This window comes from Felis catus, chromosome A2 (genome assembly GCF_018350175.1).
Source record: "Felis catus isolate Fca126 chromosome A2, F.catus_Fca126_mat1.0, whole genome shotgun sequence".
NCBI lineage: Eukaryota > Metazoa > Chordata > Mammalia > Carnivora > Felidae > Felis > Felis catus.
The window spans coordinates 19,799,599-19,820,003 of NC_058369.1; the positions used below are offsets into that span (position 1 = coordinate 19,799,599).

A 20,405-nucleotide genomic window follows, 5' to 3' on the forward strand; every position below is an offset into this window, starting at 1 on the left:
AGAAAGAATAAAAAGAGAAATATTTATGGAAACTTCCAAATTGGTTCATTCTGGTGAATATAAATGTTTGTCAGAGTCCGAGAATTGTTTCTCTAGCTCAGAGCTGGGTAATGTATAAGTTGTTGGTTAGGGGATAGTTTTGTAGATACATGCCAAGCTTTGTATATAAGTCTATATCCTGAGAGTGATTAGGTGGAATATTTCCAATCTGTAACTTAAAATAATCTTTTTGGTTGTTGCTTAAGATCACAGTTTTCACCTGAAGATAGACTCTGAGTGCAAATGACAATGAAATTCCTATCTAATGTGTATAGTTTGTGCAATTTTGCATTCTTAATATGCAAAGTGGTTGCTACATTAAGAGTTCTACTGTATTGTTGATTTCCATGCTGAAATCTGGCTGCTATTTTAGTATATATGTGATGTTAATCAGAAATTGCTTTTTCTAATGGGAAATCTTTTCTCTTTTACAGGGTATCTTTCCTGTAAATTATATTCACTTGAAAAAGGCAATTGTCAGTAATAGGGGGTGAGTAGTTGGCCTTACTAAATTTATTCATAATTTTTATAGATTGTGGATGAAGGCTTTTTTTCATTTTGGTTTGTAGTATAAAATGTGCTATTAACATGTTTTCCTGCCAAAAATAAGTTTGCTTTATCATGTATAATATAATATATAATTCTGAGAATATAACTATTTCTTAAAATACTGACAACTTTAATATCTTTTCTTCTGTACCTGAAAGGTAACCTGGGTTGTGAATTTTCTAAAAACATAATGCATGCAGTATGTTTTTAATAATTTATTACTTTGAGAATAGGTTCTGATAGGATAACAAGTACAATCTCTGAATAGAAGAGAGCAAGATGTAAATACATCAAAGTGTTAACATTTGTTGTTTTTGCACATTCACATTGTGAGTGACTTTTAGAAATTCTTTACTGTCATGCTCTAATTTTAAAAGTAATAAATATGTGTTATTATAAAATTATGATTTTATTTTCCAGAATTTATCATTTTAAAATATAAAATTTAAGGTACTATATAAGTGTGATAGCTTTTGGTACTAGAAATAATGTTTTTGAACAGAGGTTGAGTAAGCATCAGAGTTTAGTTAGGGCTTAATCAGGAAACAAGAACTTATGAGTCGCTTTACAAGGTAGAATTTAATATGGGTTATTGTTTACATACATGTTTGAAAATGAAAAAAAAGAGGAAATACTGATGTAACCAAAAATAATAACTACAGAAAGAAGTCTATACTCTGTAGGCTGGGGATACAAAAGATAATGGGCTGGGGATACTAGAACTCAGGATCTGAGAAGATGGGTCTTGAGATACTGGAGCTCAAACATCTGAGGAGTAAGAACATCACATGGCTGTTGCTGGTATATATGAAGAAGGGCAGTGAGGCTCTTTCTGGGAATGCCAATAACAACTGGAGGCTGGGACCTATTTTCTCCGGTTAGGAACTGTGTATAGGAACAGCAAGAAACACTTCTTCTTATCTCCTTTTCCCCAGTATCTTTCAGGTGCCCCCAGTAGACAGAGGAGCTTGTGAGGCAAAGTTGGCAAATCCCAGCCTCAGAGTCAGTGCCTAGAAGGGTGGATTAAGAGATGAGAGGTATTATTAGGTGACTGGTATGCATTCTAAGATAAAATTTGTTATTGAGGAATAGTAAGCCTGTAAGAAGATTCTGATATGAATGCATGATCAGCATACCTTTCTTGTATTCTCCTTCTTCTTTTATAAAATATCAAAGACAAACGGATATAGAGAAAGGAAACTTGAAAATCCTCTTTTAGTGAACATTTGCAACAAATAGTCTATCTCAAATTTATAGGAAAGGATTGCCAAAATCATCAAGACTGTATAGAAGTTGTGTGGAAAAAGGAAGAGAGAGTGTCTAGACCTGGACCAGGAAGGCATATATTTCTGAAAGTACTAATAATGTGAATAATAATTTCTGAATGTGAATAGCTCACCTCAAAATGCAAAATATAATGCAAAAATACAAAATTCAAAAATAATGCCCCTGATTTATAACACTTAGTTCAGTAATAAGACTGATAAGAGCTGAAATTGACAGAAACTGCATGGAAGTGAGATGAGACAAGGAGATAGAATGTTTAGGGATCTAGAAATAGAGTACCTCAGAAAATGCTAGCAAAATAATACACTTCCTGATTGATAACCAGGGACTCATCTTAAATCCAAGAGCAATGTTCCCTGTTTATAATAGTTGTAAAGGAAATTAAGGACCACTTTGTTAGCAGAAAAATCTCTACCTCGATTCAGTTTGTTTCTGGAAGGCAAAGGAGATATGGCTTAAATAATTATACAGAGCAGCCATATTTGTTTTTCTTTTTTTTTAATGTGTAAGAGAATTGGTTTGATTTCTTTTTTAAAATTTTTTTATTATGAAATTTATTGTCAAATTGGTTTCCATACAACACCCAGTGCTCATCCCAACAGGTGCCCTCAGTACCCATCACCCACCCACCCCTTCCTCCCACCCCCCATAAACCCTCAGTTTGTTCTCAGTTTTTAGGAGTCAGAGCAGCCATATTTGTTGGAAGCACACTTTCTCTAAGGAAGCAGAGAAATCGTTTTTTTGATGTAAATTTTAGAAAGCTACGTAGAATCAATTCAGTAGTCAAACCTCCCACAGTTTGATGGTCCTAAATAATATTTCTGAAATCTGAAGAAAGTATTAAAAAATTGTCTTTAGGTACTGAAATGCAATCAATGTAGGGAGGATCTTTTTTCCCCCGTTTTTATTTAAATTCCAGTTAGTTAACATATAGTGTAATATTAGTTGCAGGTGTAGAATGTAGTGATTCATCACAAGTGCCCTCCTTAATCCCCGTCACCTATTTGACCCCTCCCCGCATCCACCTCCCCTCAGGTAACCATCAGTTAATTCTCTATAGTTAAGTGTCTGTTTCTTGGTCTCTCTCTTTCTGTCGGTCTCTCTCTTTCTCTCTTTAAAATTTTGGAGGATCTTGGGGAATTTTGATCCTTGAAGGAAGGGATTAATACAGGAAGAGTTCATGTTTATTTTGGCTTTTTTTCCACAGAGAATTTTTCAGTTTGCTGTCAACTGGTGGAGCAGATTCCAAACAGAAAGTGGTAGTCTTTCAGGGATGAGGAAACAGGCTGGAGTTTGGAACTCTCAGGGAGATTGGAAAGTAAGAGGTTAAAACCTGGAGAGAAGAGAACCTCAGAGAATTAGGGTCTTAATCTGTTTGCAAATTCCCCTTAAGTAATTGAGTTAGTTCTAGCTTCTTTTGAGCTATGTAAGAGTTGAAGAATCTTAGAGAGTACAGCTAGCAAACTGAATAGACTTCACCAGCCACTTAATATTGGTGACAAAAATATTAGAGTTCAAGGACTGGCAAGTTATAGGGGCCTTGGGAAAGTATTTTGGACTTTTTGTTGAGATTGCTAAAGGAACATACCCTGTAAATAAGGGCTATGCCCTTGGATAAAGGACCAAACTAAAGATATATAGGGCAAAAGTGAGATAGTCTAGCCATAACAAAGCGTAAACATCTGAAAACAAGGGATGTTAGAAGAATACTGTCATTCAGAAATAGCCAGTATAATATGTTAATGTGATTTCCCATTTTTTTAATACATGGTATTTTTACTCTGTTCCCTGTTATGAGTTAATTCTCCTTTATCATTTTTTCTCCCCCACTCTTATAAATATTACATTGATGATATATCTCTTTTTGGTATCCTTTTTCTTCCTTAATTTCTATGGCTATTCTTGTTCCATTCTTCCTCTTGGGCCTCCCTTCATCATTCTTCTCTGGCTCCTATTCCAAGCCCTTAATCCATGAGCTTTATCTCTACTCTAATCCTTTATGTGCAAAATGTGCCTTTTTTGTTCAGGTAGAGTAAGGTAGACAGTTTCACTACAGTGTGTGAAGGTGACGTCAGTAAAAGGAGATGAGTCCAGAGTGGCAGCAAAGGAATAAATATTGTAGGGCCTTGTAGGCTATGTCAGGGGTGTTATCTTTTATTGAATGATCCTGGAAGTCACTAAAAACTTTCAGAAAGAGAAGGGACATATTTTTAATTTTAAAAGTGTTATTCTGGGCTGCTTTGTTGAAACTAGAACTATAGTGGGGAAAGGTCAGAAGCAAGGAGACTTGGTAGAATACTATAGAGGTCCATGGAAGACAGAATGATAGCTTGGATACACATGTTCCCTGGTGTGATGAGAAGTGGTAAGGTGCCATATATTTTGAAGTTAGAGCTGACAGTATTTGTTGAGCATGTAGAGTAGACAAAAAAGGAATTGAAGATGACTTCAGGGTTTTTTGTCTTAATAACTCTGGAGATGTGGTTGCCATTCACAGAAATGTGGAAGCTTGGGAAGGGATATATTTTGGGGAGGAAATCAAAGGATTCAATTTTGGACATGTTAAGTTTAAAATGACTCTTAGACTCAAGTGGAGATATTAGGTAAGCAGTTGACCATGAATGTGGAGTTCTGAGGAGTTTGGCGCTTCAAACATAGATTTGGAAGTCATCAGCATTCAAATGGTATTTTAAACTACGGGGCTGGATGAGAACAGTAAAGGAATTTCTGTAGATGGAGAAGTGAGGCGAAGACAGAATACCGGGGAACTGTAATGTTTACAGATAAAGTGAAGAAGAGAATCAGAAGAATCTAAAAAGTTGTGGCCAGTGAGGCACGTAGAGAAATGAAACAGTAGTGTCTTGGAGACCAAGCAAAGAAAGTATTTAGAGGATGGACTAATCAAATATGTCTGGTGTTGTTGAGTAAGATTGAAGATCTAGTTAGGAGCGGTTGGGGTAGACTAGTAAGAATGAAAACCCAATAAGAAGAAATTTTAGAGAGAATGAAAGAAGAGGAAGTAGAATACAGGAAAGAGTCATGAGCCAAAGACTTAAGACTCTTATAACCATAACTGAAGGGCAGATGGCAACATAATTTGGTTTTGGGATAAATTCTTCTATGTAATCCTTTTTTAAAAATCATCAGACTCTTCTTACCTAATTTTTTATTTTGAAAAATTTCAAATCTCTACACAGATTACAAGAATAATATAAATAACACCTATATCCTTTCCCCTGAATTTAGTAGTTACGAGCATTTTGCCATATTAAGCTCATGTTCTCTCCCCAGCCTTGCTTTTAACATGAGAGTAAGTTTTAGACATTCTAATACTTTACTGTTAAATATTTGAGTATGTGTCTTCTAAGAAAAAGGACATTCTTTAACATGATCACAATATAATTATTACACTCAAGAAATTTACCATTGATACTAGTACTATAATATATCTAGTTCATATTCAAATATCCCTAATTTTCCCAAGAATGTCCTTTTTATAGCCGTTTTTGTTTGATTGCTTTTTTTGGTGGGGGTATGGTCTAGGAGTCAAAAAATTAAGTATTTTCAGGCTTTCAGTTATGAGATAAATAAGTCATGGGGGGGAAAGGTACAGCATAAAGAATACAGTCAATGCTTTTGTAATAGTGTTGTTTGGTGACAGATGATAGCTACACTTGTGGTGAGCATAGTGTAATACATAGAGAAATTGAATTACTATGTAGTTCACCTGAAACTAATGTAACATTCTGTGTCAACTATACTGAATGAAAAAAAATTTAAATCTTCATAATCGGTGTATAGAAATGAGACAGATTTCTGTATATTCATTTTGTATACTGAGATTTTACTGAATTTGTGTATCAGTTCCAGCAGTTTTTTGGTGGTGTCTTTTGAGTTTTCTATATAGAGTATCATGTCATCTACACATAGTGAAAGTTTGACTTCTTTGCCAATTTGGATGCCTATTATTTCTTTTTGTTGTCTGATTGCTGAGGCTAGGACTTCCAGTACTGTGTTAAATAACAGTGGTGAGAATGGACATCCCTGTCTTGTTCCTGACCCTAGAGGAAAAGCTTTCAGTTTTTCCCCGTTGAAGATGATATTAGCTGTGGGTTTTTCATATATGGACTTTATTATGTTGAGGTATGTTCCCGCTAAACCTACTTTGTTGAGGGTCTTTATCATGAATGGATGTTGTACTTTGTCAAGTGCTTTTTCTGCATCTTGAGAGGATCGTATGGTTCTTATCTGTTTTATTTCATGTTATGTTATGTTATGTTATGTTATGTTATGTTATGTTATGTTATGTTAGAGAACATTAGCAGGGGAGAGGGACAGAGGGAGAAAGAGAGAGGGAGAGAGAAAGAGGGAGGGAGAGAGGGAGATAGAGATGGAGACAATCTTCAGACTCCATGCACAGTGTATCATGCTCAATTTGTATCAAGCTGCTTGATTTGCGAATATTGAACCACCCTGGCAAACCAGGAGTAAATCCCACTTGATCATGGTGAATGGTTCTTTTAATGTACTGTTGGATTCAGTTTGCTAATATTTTGTTGCAAAAAGTCTCTTTTTCAGTGTTGTCTTTATCTGGTTTGGAATTGGTAATGCTGGCCTCATGGAATGAGTTTGGAAGTTTTCCTTCCATTTGTATTTTTTGGAACAGTTTGAGAGGAATAGGTATTAACTCGTCTTTAAATGTTTGGTAGAATCCCTCTGTGAAGTCATCTGGCCCTGGACTTTGTTTGGAGATGTTTGATTACTGATTCAGTTTTTTTTTCTAGATATCAATATGTTCAAGTTTTCTATTTCTTCTTGTTTCAGTTTTGGTAGTTTATACGTTTCTAGGATTTTATATCCATTTCTTCCAGATTTTCTGGTTTGTTGACATATAATTTTTCATAATATTCTCATAATTGTTTGTATTTATCTGGTGTTGGTTGTGATTTCTCCTCTCTCACACGTGATTTATTTATTTGGGTCCATTCTATTTTTGATAAGTGTGTTCTTTTTTCCTTTTATGATGTTTACATAAAATCTCTGGGTCAAAGAGCACCATAGAAATGCCCAGGTCAGTTGTTTTGCAAAATGTCCCTCAGTTTGTATTTGCCTAAATGTTTTTTCCTAAGTGGGTGATGGGCATTGAGGAGTGCACGTGTTGGGAGGAGCACTGGTTGTTGTATGGAAACCAATTTGACAATAAATTTCATATTAAATAAATGAATAAACAAATAAATAAATGTTTTTTCCTGGTTAGACTCAGCGTAAGCATTTTAGATTGCAATACTACATAGGTGGTGTTGTGGATTAAAACGATCATATTTCTCTTGCAGGTCCTCCCAGCACATGATATGATTAGCAAGACCAGGGCTTGGGGCTCTACCTTAGTAAATAGTAGCCGAGAACAAAGGCCTCAATCAGTGAACATGCATTGTGTTTCTATCATGTGCCTTCTTCATTGTATCCTGTCATACCTGTGGAAAAGATGACCCTGTGCTCTCAATGCTTCTTAGGATATATCATCTGCTTCTTGGAAAACTTGTACCATTTGTGCTGAAGTGCTTTTGTTTTGTTTTGTTTTTTTTATTTTTTAAAAAAAAATTTTTTTTTTTCAACGTTTATTTATTTTTGGGACAGAGAGAGCCAGAGCATGAACGGGGAGGGGCAGAGAGAGAGGGAGACACAGAATCGGAAACAGTCTCCAGGCTCCGAGCCATCAGCCCAGAGCCCGACGCGGGGCTCGAACCCACGGACCGCGAGATCGTGACCTGGCTGAAGTCGGACGCTTAACCGACTGTGCCACCCAGGCGCCCCTTGTTTTTGTTTTTTATTTGGTTGACAGGGAATGAAATTACTTGAATAGGCTATGGAAATTTTCTTGTGGGGACTTTTAAAATTTACATAGTTTTCAGTTAGCTTTTAAAGTTTTTCTTCACATCTGGCTTTTCTCATTCTTAAAATGATCCACCAGTTTTTGTAAAGTTTCACTGAAAAAAATATACATTTGTATATTTGAAGATAGTAAATTTGTAGTAAATTTGAAGATTTTAGGGCTGATAAGAAAAAAGATATGGCTACAAGATGGAAGGAACATACTATGAGCTTTATTTAGGCAGAACTTTGACGGGTTGTAAAGATAAGTCCCTAACAGCTGGAGACCTCCCGGCAGCGCAGGGCCATACCTATAACAGGAAGAGGGCACAGGAACCCCTGGGAGAGAAGGGACTTATGTATCTAGATTATGTTACTTAGCTGCATGATGGGAAATCTCTGGGTCAAAGAGCACCATAGAATAGCAGCAGCTTATGATCTTTTATAGTCCAGGGTGGGTCTAAACTGTGAATAGCAGTTATTGAGTGCAGCTTTATTAATGTAAAATGACAGGCTCTAAATGGCTAAAAATATGCTTATTTGGGTTATATTAGAAGCAGTTGGATGTAAAATTTTGGCACTGGTGGGCTGTGAGCTAATGGTGCTCTCTTGCTGTGAAGAAGTAAATAATACAGGGCCCAGTATACAAGAGACACTTTGGCACATTTATATAACATCATTACATTGTGAAACACAAATATTTTTTATTTTAAATTGTGGGAAGTTAGTGGCATGATTTAAATTAGGAATAGCCAACTTCCGTAGTTTTAGGAGTTGTCAGTTTTACTGATTACTAACCAAACTTTAGTTTACTTGAAAAATAGTTTACTTGAAAAGAAGCTTATAAATTTGACCCTAGATTCTTAAATTTATTTTAGGAGGGAGGCACAAGGTATTACAGGTAGGCCGATGACATACTCCTCTTATGTTCTGCTTAAGGAATTATTCATGTTCATATTATTTTTTGGATTTACCTCTTTACTCTGGTTTAATGAGTGTGGTTTCAAAGTGGGTTGAGTGTGTGTGGGAGATTGCATATAGGAAAATACATGTGTGCTGTAAGGAACACATGAGAACAGCATCAATTTAAGTACTAATGTATAACATTTCTTTTCTCTGGAACTTTTATTTTTGTTTGTATATTTACTGAAATAACTTCTGTCTTCATTAGAGATGAAAATCAGAACTGATTTTTACAGAAATTCCTTTTTGCAGTATTTTTTCTAAATGTTCCATTTTCCCTCTTTACTAGATAATTTTCATCAGCCTACAACTTCTTGAACTCATTACTTTGTTTTCTCAGAGCAAAATTTCTCAAGAGTTGGTTATGCAACAGTGCTTATTGAATATGAATAAGTAGTCTTTTGGTATATTATGTTCATTTTTACTTCTTTATATTTTTGATTTTTAAAAACATATAATTCTGTAACAAAACTTATTTATACTACTAGAGAAAATAGGCAAAGCCTAGTAACTTGCTGGTGGGAAAACTGCAACTTGTATGTGAATGTTTCCTAAATACTTAAGGTAGAGAGAAATGTATGTGTATACACACACTCTAAGGCTGTATTAAATTCTGAGTTGAAATTCATATTCTCTTTGCTCAGAATAAGATAATTAAGTCCCTATTTAAGTATTTGTTTTGTTAGTAACATTTTACCTTAAAAATATTAGGAGTATGTAAGTTAGTTTAATGTTTGAGACGTGCTTCAGTTTGAACAGATGATTTTTCACCATTTAAGAAAGAATGTGGTTGGGGCACCTGGGCGGCTCAGTTGGTTAAGCGGCCGACTTCGGCTCAGGTCATGATTTCGCGGTCCATGAGCTCGAGCCCCGCGTCGGGCTCTGTGCTGACAGCTCAGAGCCTGGAGCCTGTTTCGGATTCTGTGTCTCCCTCTCTCTGACCCTCCCCCGTTCATGCTCTGTCTCTCTCTGTCTCAAAAATAAATAAATGTTAAAAGAAAGAAAGAAAGAAAGAAAGAAAGAAAGAAAGAAAGAAAGAAAGAAAGAAAGAAAGTGGTTGAACAAGAGGGTATTATTCTAAGCGAAATTAGTCAGTCTGAGGAAGACAAATATCATATGACTTCACTCATATGAGGACTTTAAGAGACAAAACATGAACATAAGAGAAGGAAAGCAAAAATAATTTAAAAACAGGAAGGAGGACAAAACCTAACAGATTGTTAAATATGGAGAACAAACAGAGGGTTACTGGAGGGGTTGTGGGAGGGGGATGGGCTAAATGGGTAAGAGGCATTAAGGAATCTAGTACTGAAATCATTGTTGTACTATGTGATAACCAACTTGAATGTAAATTAAAAAAATAAACTAAAAAAAAAAAAAGAAAGAATGTAGTTGATAAGAGTCACACATTCACCATGACTAAGCCATGCCAGTGCATTGGATATAATGTGTTTTGGTTTCTGCAAAGCATATGACAGTCTCATTTAACATCCCTATGGATATATAGGCAAGATGCTAACAAAGTTAATTTATAGATGGTTGGACATCTGTCAAAGAATTTTTATCACTTCTTTCTTTGTGCCAGTGTTCTATTGTACTTAGATTATTCCAACCTGTGTGTCTTCATCTTTAGCTCAGTGCCTGACATGTAGCAGACACTTAGTAAACATGATGGGTAAATGAGTAAGTTAGAGACTTTAACAATTTGATAACTAATATAGTAGTTTTCTGATGGCAAGGCATAGGACATAATTCTTATCCATAGCCATACTTAATAAAAAAGACTAGATAACCTCGAAATACAAATAAAAACAATTTTCCTTACATTATTGGAAGGATCTAAGGTAGCTCACAGAAGGAAAGGAAAAGCTAGTGTCCCAGTTTTCAGAAAGGAGAGAAGCTAGAATGGTTCACTAAATCTGGATGTAGAACTTACTTAATGGACAGTCTCTTCTGGGTGCCACTCTTGCAGTTTTATACTGTTTTCTATCCATCTGTTACTCTTTTTGAGACTCACATTAACAAGAGAGTGGCACTTATACACTAATAATGAAGAGTAGAAAGACAAAGAAACTGATCCCATTCACAGTTGCACCAAGAAGCATAAAATACCTAGGAATAAATCTAACCAAAGATGTAAAAGATCTTTATGATGAAAACTATGGAAAGCTTATGAAGGAATTTGGAGAAGATATAAGGAATGGAAAAACATTCCGTGCTCATGGGTTGGAAGAATAAATATTGTCAAAATGTCATTACTATCCAAAGCTATCTACACACAATGAAATCCCAATCAAAATTGCACCAGCATTCTTCTTGAAGCTAGAACAAGCAATTCTAAAATTCATATGGAAACACAAAAGGCCCCAAATAGCCAAAGTAATTTTGAAGAAGAAGACCAAAGCAGGAGGCATCACAATCCCAGACTTTAGCCTCTACTACAAAGTTGTAATCCTCAAGACAGCATTGTATTGGCACAAAAACAGACACATAGACCAATGGAATAGAATAGAAACCCCAGAACTAGACCCACAAAAGTATGGCCAACTAATCTTTGACAAAGCAAGAAAGAATATCCAATGGAAAAAAGTCTCTTTAACAAATGGTGCTGGGAGAATTGGACAGCAACATGCAGAAGGTTGAAACTAGACCACTTTCTTACACCATTCACAAAAATAAACTCAAAATGGATAAAGGACCTGAATGTGAGGCAGGAAACCATCAAAACCCTAGAGGAGAAAACAGGAAAAGACCTCTCTGACCTCAGCCGCAGCAATTTTTTACTTGACACATCCCCAAAGGCAAGGGAATTAAAAGCAAAAATGAACTATTGGGACCTCATGAAGATAAAAAGCTTCTGCACAGCAAAGGAAACAATCAACAAAACTAAAAGGCAACCAACGGAATGGGAAAAGATATTTGTAAATGACATCAGACAAAGGACTGGTATCCAAAATCCATAAAGAGCTCACCAAACTCCACACCCGAAAAACAACCCAGTGAAGAAATGGGCAGAAAACATGAATAGACACTTCTCTAAAGAAGACATCCGGATGGCCAACAGGCACATGAAAAGATGCTCAACGTCGCTCCTCATCAGGGAAATACAAATCAAAACCACACTCAGATATCACCTCACTCCAGTCAGAGTGGCCAAAATGAACAAATCAGGAGACTATAGATGCTGGAGAGGATGTGGAGAAACGGGAACCCTCTTGCACTGTTGGTGGGAATGCAAACTGGTGCAGCCACTCTGGAAAACAGTTCCTCAAAAAATTAAAAATAGACCTACCCTATGACCCAGCAATAGCACTGCTAGGAATTTACCCAAGGGACACAGGAGTACTGATGCATAGGGGCACTTGTACCCCAATGTTTATAGCAGCATTCTCAACAATAGCCAAATTACGGAAAGAGCCTAAATGCCCATCAACTGATGAATGGATAAAGAAATTGTGGTTTATATACACAATGGAGTACTACGTGGCAATGAGAAAGAATGAAATATGTCCCTTTGTAGCAACGTGGATGGCACTGGAGAGTGTGATGCTAAGGGAAATAAGCCATACAGAGAAAGACAGATACCATATGGTTTCACTCTTATGTGGATCCTGAGAAACTTAACAGGAACCCATGGGGGAGGGGAAGGAAAAAAAAGAGGTTAGAGTGGAAGAGAGCCAAAGCATAAGAGACTCTTAAAAACTGAGAACAAACTGAGGGCTGATGGGGGGGTGGGAGGGAGGGGTGGTGCGTGATGGGTATTGAAGAGGGCATCTTTTGGGATGAGCACTGGGTGTTGAGTGGAAACCAATTTGACAATGAATTTCATATATTTAAAAAAAACCAAGAGAGTGGCAGAATAGAAGAGGTTGGGTTGTGTGCATCCAATAGATTTAATAGATTAGATATAATATATGCAAAAAAGCATTTGATTAAATCAGTATTCATTTAACTACATGTTTTTAGGACAGTAGGAAAAGGCCTCTGGAAATAACATTGAAATTTTATTTTATTTATTATTTAAAAAATTTTTAAATATGAAATTTATTGTCACATTGGTTTCCATACAACACCCAGTGCTCATCCCAACAGGTGCCCTCCTTAATGCCCATCACCCACTTTCCCCTCCCTCCCACCCAACATTGAAGTTTTAGAGACAACATTAAGGATGTATCACCAATTCTACTCTAAAACTGCTGTATCTTAGTATACACTCTCCATAGTCTTAATATTTTTAGTACACTATTTCATTTTATTTTCCTATATTATGTTTAGCATCTTGCTTGTCTGTATACATGAGATTTGTCTGTGATTTTCTTTTCTTGAAATATCCTTGACTACTTTTGGTGTAAAGAGTAATTTATAGAATGAATCTGGTAACCTTCACACTAGTTCTAGACTTTGAAAAAGTTAATGTAGAGAGTAATCTTTATTTTTTATTTTTTTTCAATATATGAAGTTTATTGTCAAATTAATTTCCACTCAACACCCAGTGCTCATCCCAAAAGGTGCCCTCCTCAATACCCATCACCCACTCTCCCCTCCCTCCCACCCCCCATAAACCCTCAGTTTGTTCTCAGTTTTTAAGAGTCTCTTATGCTTTGGCTCTCTTCCACTCTAACCTCTTCTTTTTTCCCCTCCCCCATGGGTTCCTGTTAAGTTTCTCAGGATCCACATAAGAGTGAAACCATATGGTATCTGTCTTTCTCTGTATGGCTTATTTTACTTTGCACAACAGTCTCCAGTTCCATCCACGTTGCTACAAAGGGCCATATTTCATTCTTTCTTATTGCCACGTAGTACTCCATTGTGTATATAAACCACAATTTCTTTATCCATTCATCAGTTGATGGGCATTTAGGCTCTTTCCGTAATTTGGCTATTGTTGAGAATGCTGCTATAAACATTGGGGTACAAGTGCCCCTATGCATCAGTACTCCTGTGTCCCTTGGGTAAATTCCTAGCAGTGCTGTTGCTGGGTCATAGGGTAGGTCTATTTTTAATTTTTTGAGGAACCTCCACACTGTTTTCCAGAGTGGCTGCACCAGTTTGCATTCCCACCAACAGTGCAAGAGGGTTCCCGTTTCTCCACATCCTCTCCAGTATCTATAGTCTCCTGATTTGTTCATTTTGGCCACTCTGACTGGCGTGAGGGGATATCTGAGTGTGGTTTTGATTTGTATTTCCCTGATGAGGAGCGACGTTGAGCATCTTTTCATGTGCCTGTTGGCCATCCGGATGTCTTCTTTAGAGAAGTGTCTATTCATGTTTTCTGCCCATTTCTTCACTGGGTTATTTGTTTTTCGGGTGTGGAGTTTGGTGAGCTCTTTATAGATTTTGGATACTAGCCCTTTGTCCGATATGTTATTTGCAAATATCTTTTCCCATTCCGTTGGTTGCCTTTTAGAGAGTAATCTTTAAAGATTTGATAAAATTTGATTGTAAAAATGTCTGGACTTGGAGAGTAGTAAGCAAGACAATGCAATAGGAGTTTTCTACCATCATCTCCTCACAGAACTAACTATGAATGAGATTACCTTTGTGGAATCTGGATGTAGGACTTACATAATGGACATCATGTTCAAGATGCCATTCTTAAAGTTTTACACTTTACATTCTTAAAGTTTTCCATTCCTGCATTGCTGGGATTCCACTTAAGAAATGTTAGCACACTATTGAAGCCAGAAATCTGAGAATTGATGCATTGAAGAGAGTAGTAAGAACAGTTTCACTTTACCTATGTCATCCCTCCCCAAAGGTGTTACAGCTCAATGACAAGAGAGATTCACTTGGTCTGAACTTTTTCCACTGGGGGAAAGTGAGAGCATAGTGAGTGAGTACTTGGCTTTCCAGCCATGTAGGATGCTGCCCCAGAGGCCCACTTTTTTCTCACCATACTGAAGTAATCTGCACAGCAAAGTGGTTGAGAGAGGCTGGGGGCAGGTAAGAGATATGGGGACTTACAGCAACCAGGGCTCAGAAATCATCAAAGCGTCACAGATCTGACTGACTAACCACTTTGCAGACTCCCACCAAGAAGCCTGCCCCTGAGCTAGTGGAAACATCTTCCTACAGATTCCTCCAACTGGTCCATGGACCCCTCAAGTGTTCTTGATGCCTTACCCACTCTTCCTGTCACTGTATCACCTGTGCCCATGGATAGTGTGTTTGCAAGCCTTTGCATATGGCTCACAATTCTGCAGAAATACAGATAATCTTTGTAGGATCAGGAGAAGACAAACAACTTGAGCATTTCAGGGTTTTGCCCAGGGATCACCTGGCCTGGCTTTGTGAGATCAAGAGAAGGCATCTTTAGGAATTCTCACTAAATCAGGAGTAAGAGATGTGGAGCAGGAGCATACATAGAAAAGGTCTGAGAGAACTTCATAATTTATTCTTGCACTGACTAGTAAAGGCATTTGTCTCCTGAAGTCCTTCAGCAAAGACTAGAGAAGGTAAGTTCTTTGAATAAAAGACAGAAATGCAAAACTTCAAGGAATAAGAAAAATTAAGGAAATATGACACCACTAAAGAAGCACATTAGTTTTCAATTTACTATCCTGAAAGAAATGGAGATCTATAAATTGCTTGAAAGGTAATTTAACATAATTATTTTCTTTTTTTTCCTTAAAAGAAAAAGAAAAAAAAGAACATAATTATGTTAAAGGAAGCTCAGCAGCTACTAGAGAGCATAGATGGATAATGAAATTAGGAAAAGAACATATGAACAAAAAAGGAAGTTCTACAAAGAGATAGAACTGAAAAAATAAAAGAACCAAATTCTGGAGCTGAAGAATACAGTAAACAAAATGAAAACTGTAATTGATATTGTCAATAACAGACTTGGTCAAACAGAAGAAAAAATCTGTGTACCCAACAATAAGTCACTTGAAAATATCCAGCCAGAAGAGAAAAAAAAAAAAAAAAGAAAAAGAAGGAATGAAAAGGAATGAACACAGTCTACAGGATTTATGGAATCATCCTCTTGAACTAGTAAATGCCTTGTGGTAGTCCCAGAAGGAGAGGAGAGAGAGTTAGGGTAGAAAACTAATTTAGAGTAATGGCTAAAAACTTCCCAAACCTGGGGAGAGATACGGACATCCAGGTCCATGAAGCTCAAAGCTCTCTAAACAGTTCAACCTAAAGAAGACTTCTTCAAGACGTGTTATATCAAACTGTTAAAAGTTAAAAACAAAGAGAAAAATTTGAAAGTAGCAACATAAAGAGAGTAGTTGCATAGAAGGGAAACTCCATAAAGCTATCAGCAGTTTCACAGCAGAAGCCTAACAAGCCAGGAGTAAATGAGATGATGTATTTATAGTTCTGAAAGAAAAAAAAAAACATGCCAACCAAGAATACTTTATCTGGCGAAGTTATCTTTCATATAAGAAGGAGAAATAAAGACTTTCCCAGAAAGATAAAAGCTGAGGGAGTTAATCTCCACTAGATACATTTTATAAGCGATGCTGCAGGGTGTTTTTGAAGCTGAAAAGGGTATTAGTTAACATGAAAACATATGAAGGTGTAAAACACATTGGTAAAGGTAAGTATATAGTCAAGTTTAGAATATTTTAATACTGTAATGGTGTGTAAACTACCTTCAACTCTAGTATAAAGGTGAAAAGACAAAGTATTACAAATAACGATAGCCAAAACACTAACATTATTTTTCATAGAACTAGAACAAATAATACGGAAATTTTTATGGAACCCTGAATAGGCCAAAGCAGTCTTAAGAAAGAAGAACAAAGCTGAAGGTATCATAATTCCAGACTTCAAGACATATACTACAAAGCTGTAGAAATCAAAGCAATATGGTACCAGCACAAAAGTAGATACAAATGATCAATGGAACAGAAGAGTCCAGAAATAAACTTACGCTTATATTGTCAGTTAATCTATGCCAAAGAGGCAAGAATATACAATGGGGGAAAAGACAATCTCTTCAATAAGTGATGCTGGGAAAACTGGACAGCTACATGCAGAAGAATGAAACTAGACCACTTTGTTACCCCATATACAAAAATAAAATAAAAATGGATTGAAGACCTAAATATGAGACCTGAAACCATGAAACTCCTAGAAGAGAACACAGGCAGTAATTTCTCTGACATCAGCTGTAGCAACATTTTTCTAGCTATATCTCTTAAGGCGAAGGAAAGAAAAGCAAACATAAATTATTGGGACTACATCAATATAAAAAGATTTTGCACAGCAAAGGAAACCCATCAACAAAAACAAAAAGGCAACCTACTGAATGGGAGAAGATATTTGCAAATTATATATCTAATAAGGGGTTATTATTCAAAATGTATAAAGAATTGATACAAGTCAACACCAAAAAACTAAATAATCTCATTAAAAATTGGCAGAAGAAGATTAATTGACCATATAGTTTGAGTTTTCTATTCTGTTCTATTGATCTGTGTGTCTGTTTTTGTGCTAATAGCAAAGTATTTTGATCACTACAGCTTTGTAATATAACTGGAAGTCTGGAATTGTGCTGCCTCTAGCTTTGCTTTGCTTTGCTTTTTAAAAGTTGCTTTGGCTATTCAGGGTCTTTTGTGGTTCCATACAAACTTTATAATTGTTTATTTTAGCTCTGTGAAAAATGCTGTTGGTATTTTGATATGGATTACATTAGAAGTGTAGATAGCTTTGGGCAGTGTAGACATTTTAACAATGTTTGTTCTTTCAGTCCATGAGCATGGAGTGTCTTTCCATTTCTTTGTGCCCTCTTCAGTTTCTTTCAATAATGTTTTATAGTTTTCAGAGTACAGGCATTTCACCTCTTTTGTTAGGTTTATTCCTAGATATCTTATGGTTTTTGGTGCAATTGTAAATGGGATCAATTCCTTAATTTCTCTTTCTGCTGTTTCATTATTTGTGCATAGAAATGCAATAAATTTCTGTACGTTGATTTTGTATCCTAAACTTTACTGAACTTGTGTATCAGTTCTAGCAGTGTTTCAGTAGAATCTTTCAGGTTTTCTATATATAGTATGATGTCATCTGCAAATAGTGAAAATTTTACTTCTTCCTTATTGATTTCATTCCCATTATTTCTTTTGGTTGTTTGCTGTGGCTACGGCTTTTTAGTACTATGTTGAATAAAAGTGGTGAGAGTGGACATCTTTGTCTCTTATTCCTGACCTTAGGAGAAAAGCTTTCCATTTTTCCTTGTTGGGGATGATGTTAGCTGTGGTTTTTCATATAAGGCTTTTATTATGTTGAGGTATGTTCCCTCTAAATCTGCTTTGTTGAGGGTTTTTATCATGAATGGATGTTGTTCTTTCTTAAATGCTTTTCTGCATCTATTGAAAGGATCATACAGTTTTTATCCTTTTCTTCAGATATTTTAAAACCTTGGCTACAATTTATGATTATATCCCTCCTTTTACACTATTATTGTTTTGGTCTTTTTTTAAAATTTATTTTCACATGATTAGACCTTTCTTAAGTGTGTTTTGATTTAGCAAAGAATTTACATTGCCAGTCCTCCCTATTAGCTCTCATTGTTTTCTATTTCATGAATATGTTTTAAATTTTTATAAGTAATATTTTCTAATTTCTAATTTTTTGGACCTCTGGTTTTTATAAAACTTAAACAGGGGCACCTCTGTGGCTCAGTTGGCTGTGTCCAACTTTGGATCAGGTTGTGATCTCACAGTTCATGAGTTCGAGGCCTACGTTCAGCTCTGTGGTTACAGCTTGGAGCCTGGAGCCTGTTTTGAATTGTGTGTCTCCCTTTCTCTCTGCCCCTTCCCTGCTCACGCTCTGTGTCTCTCTCTCTCTCTCTCTCTCTCTCTCTCTCTCTCAAAAATAAATAAACATTTAAAAAAGTAAATATAAAAAAATTATACAATTTTTAAAACTTTGTCAGTCTGGACACTCTGTGAATTATATTTAGTCTTTTCTAATTCTAGAATTGAAGAGTATGGAATTCCCTCTTTGTAATACTTTAGTTATATTATACAAGGTATTATAGTTAGTATGTGTTTCCAAATTGATAATCTCTAGAATATTCTCCTTTAGCTTCATAAAGTTTATATTTTGCTCTTCTGTAATTTGTGGACTGTAGTATAAGTTAAATCTCATCACCACACCCTTTAAAAATGGTGAGAAAGGAACAAGGAAGATAAGAATGAAGTAAAATTTATAAATATATATGATAGAGCAAGGAACAATACATAGTAGATGATATAGACATGTTTCTCTACCTAGTTGCAGGTATTAATTTTCATTAACGAACTCCTTTTTTTACTACCCATTTTATGATGTTTTTTTCTTTAGCACCTCAGCTATGGTATTTGAGCCTTTGGTGATTCAGTTTGATAAGGGATGATATAGTTTTTTCGTCAACATTTACCACAGAGTATGACAATATTAGGATGTTCTTTGTGGATCCCTTTGGTTCCATCTGTGTGTTTCCCCACTTCTGTTATATAGCAGTAAACCTGTTTCTTCTTGAGGACTGGCAAAAATTAAACACAACAGCCAATACCAAAACCACCTCTTTTTTCCCACTTGTGTGCCCAGTGGCAGGAAGAATTTAAAACTGAAACAGCCTCATGGTAATCTCACATTCAGTGTAATTGAATCATGTTCTCATCTGGTATATTCATATTTCACTTGGATTCTATATCAGTGGAGTAAAAAATCCTCAAGAGATTGGAACCTAAAATTTTACAAGTGAGTCATTATGTTTGAGAGTGAGAAGTGTCCCTTCCATTACTACTTCTTTCTTGACCCATGTTCTGTATTTGGGAAAAACATAGCTATATTGGTTCCTGGTTCAGAGCATTTATCACATCATGTGGATAGTGCCCAAGTCTTTAAAAAGATAGCATGATGAATTATTTTAGAGTCCTCTCTGTTGTTCTGTACAGTCCAGTGTTCTGGGTGATGAAGTAATTAGTAATGTCAGTTAATCCTGTGGGCACAAGTCTATTATTTTACTTCTTTTGGTTTCAGGTGAGGTCCTTGCACATATTTCAGTTTTACCCACATTAACATGATGGCAGATAAAATATTGAGTAGTCTACTGAAGGTCATGTTTCCAGAGATAAAGGAGGCAGAGGAAGTAAGTCCAAATCCCATCCCTTTTATGGTGAATGGAGTCCAGTGTAGCACACTTGCCAAATTGTGTTGGCTAATCCACTTGGAGGATGATACTATATCAGAGTCTCAGCATTACCCACTGCTACTAGCCAGTTCTCATTCAACACTTGTACCAGATCAGCCTTGATGATCAGGGAAAGTCCATGGAGTTAAGCTTATTAATAGCTGTAATGCCTTTTACCACATTCATTGTGGGATATCTGGGGAAGGAAACAGACTGAATTAATGGGACACTTGGAGGAGTGTTGGAAAATTGGCTTCCTTTGCAAGATAACTCTTTAAGTCTTAAGGAAGTCTTTAAGGAAGGCAAGGACACCCTCATGAGTAGAGAAGGAGGGCCTTTTTCTACTGCAAAGGGAAGTATATTAAGGGTGGAACTTGGGCTCTTTTAAGTGTCCCATGTCATACTTTTATTTCTACCATGCTTTCTAATCAGTAGCCTGCCTTTTATCTTCGTATTTATGGGAAGACATAAATTCAACTGACCTTGTAATTCAGCAAACATCAGGATCAAAACTAGAGTTTGGTTTTTGGTTTTGAGCCCTGAAAGTGAAAGAGAAGATTAATCTAAGTGA

At 36.2% G+C, this 20,405-nt stretch overlaps 1 protein-coding gene across 15 annotated transcripts in view; it reads left to right on the plus strand.

Annotated features, from left to right (window-relative positions):
- DOCK3 (dedicator of cytokinesis 3) overlaps positions 1–20,405 on the plus strand; it is a 603,425-nt gene that overhangs the window by 186,995 nt on the left and 396,025 nt on the right. For 14 of the 15 annotated variants that reach the window (XM_045050712.1, XM_045050713.1, XM_045050700.1 and 11 more), the window contains exon 4: positions 474–529. In XM_045050712.1, the coding sequence (XP_044906647.1) occupies positions 474–529 (56 nt within the window). Of the gene's footprint in view, positions 1–473; positions 530–20,405 lie in introns of those variants that run through there. The other variant, XM_045050709.1, reaches the window with a different exon arrangement.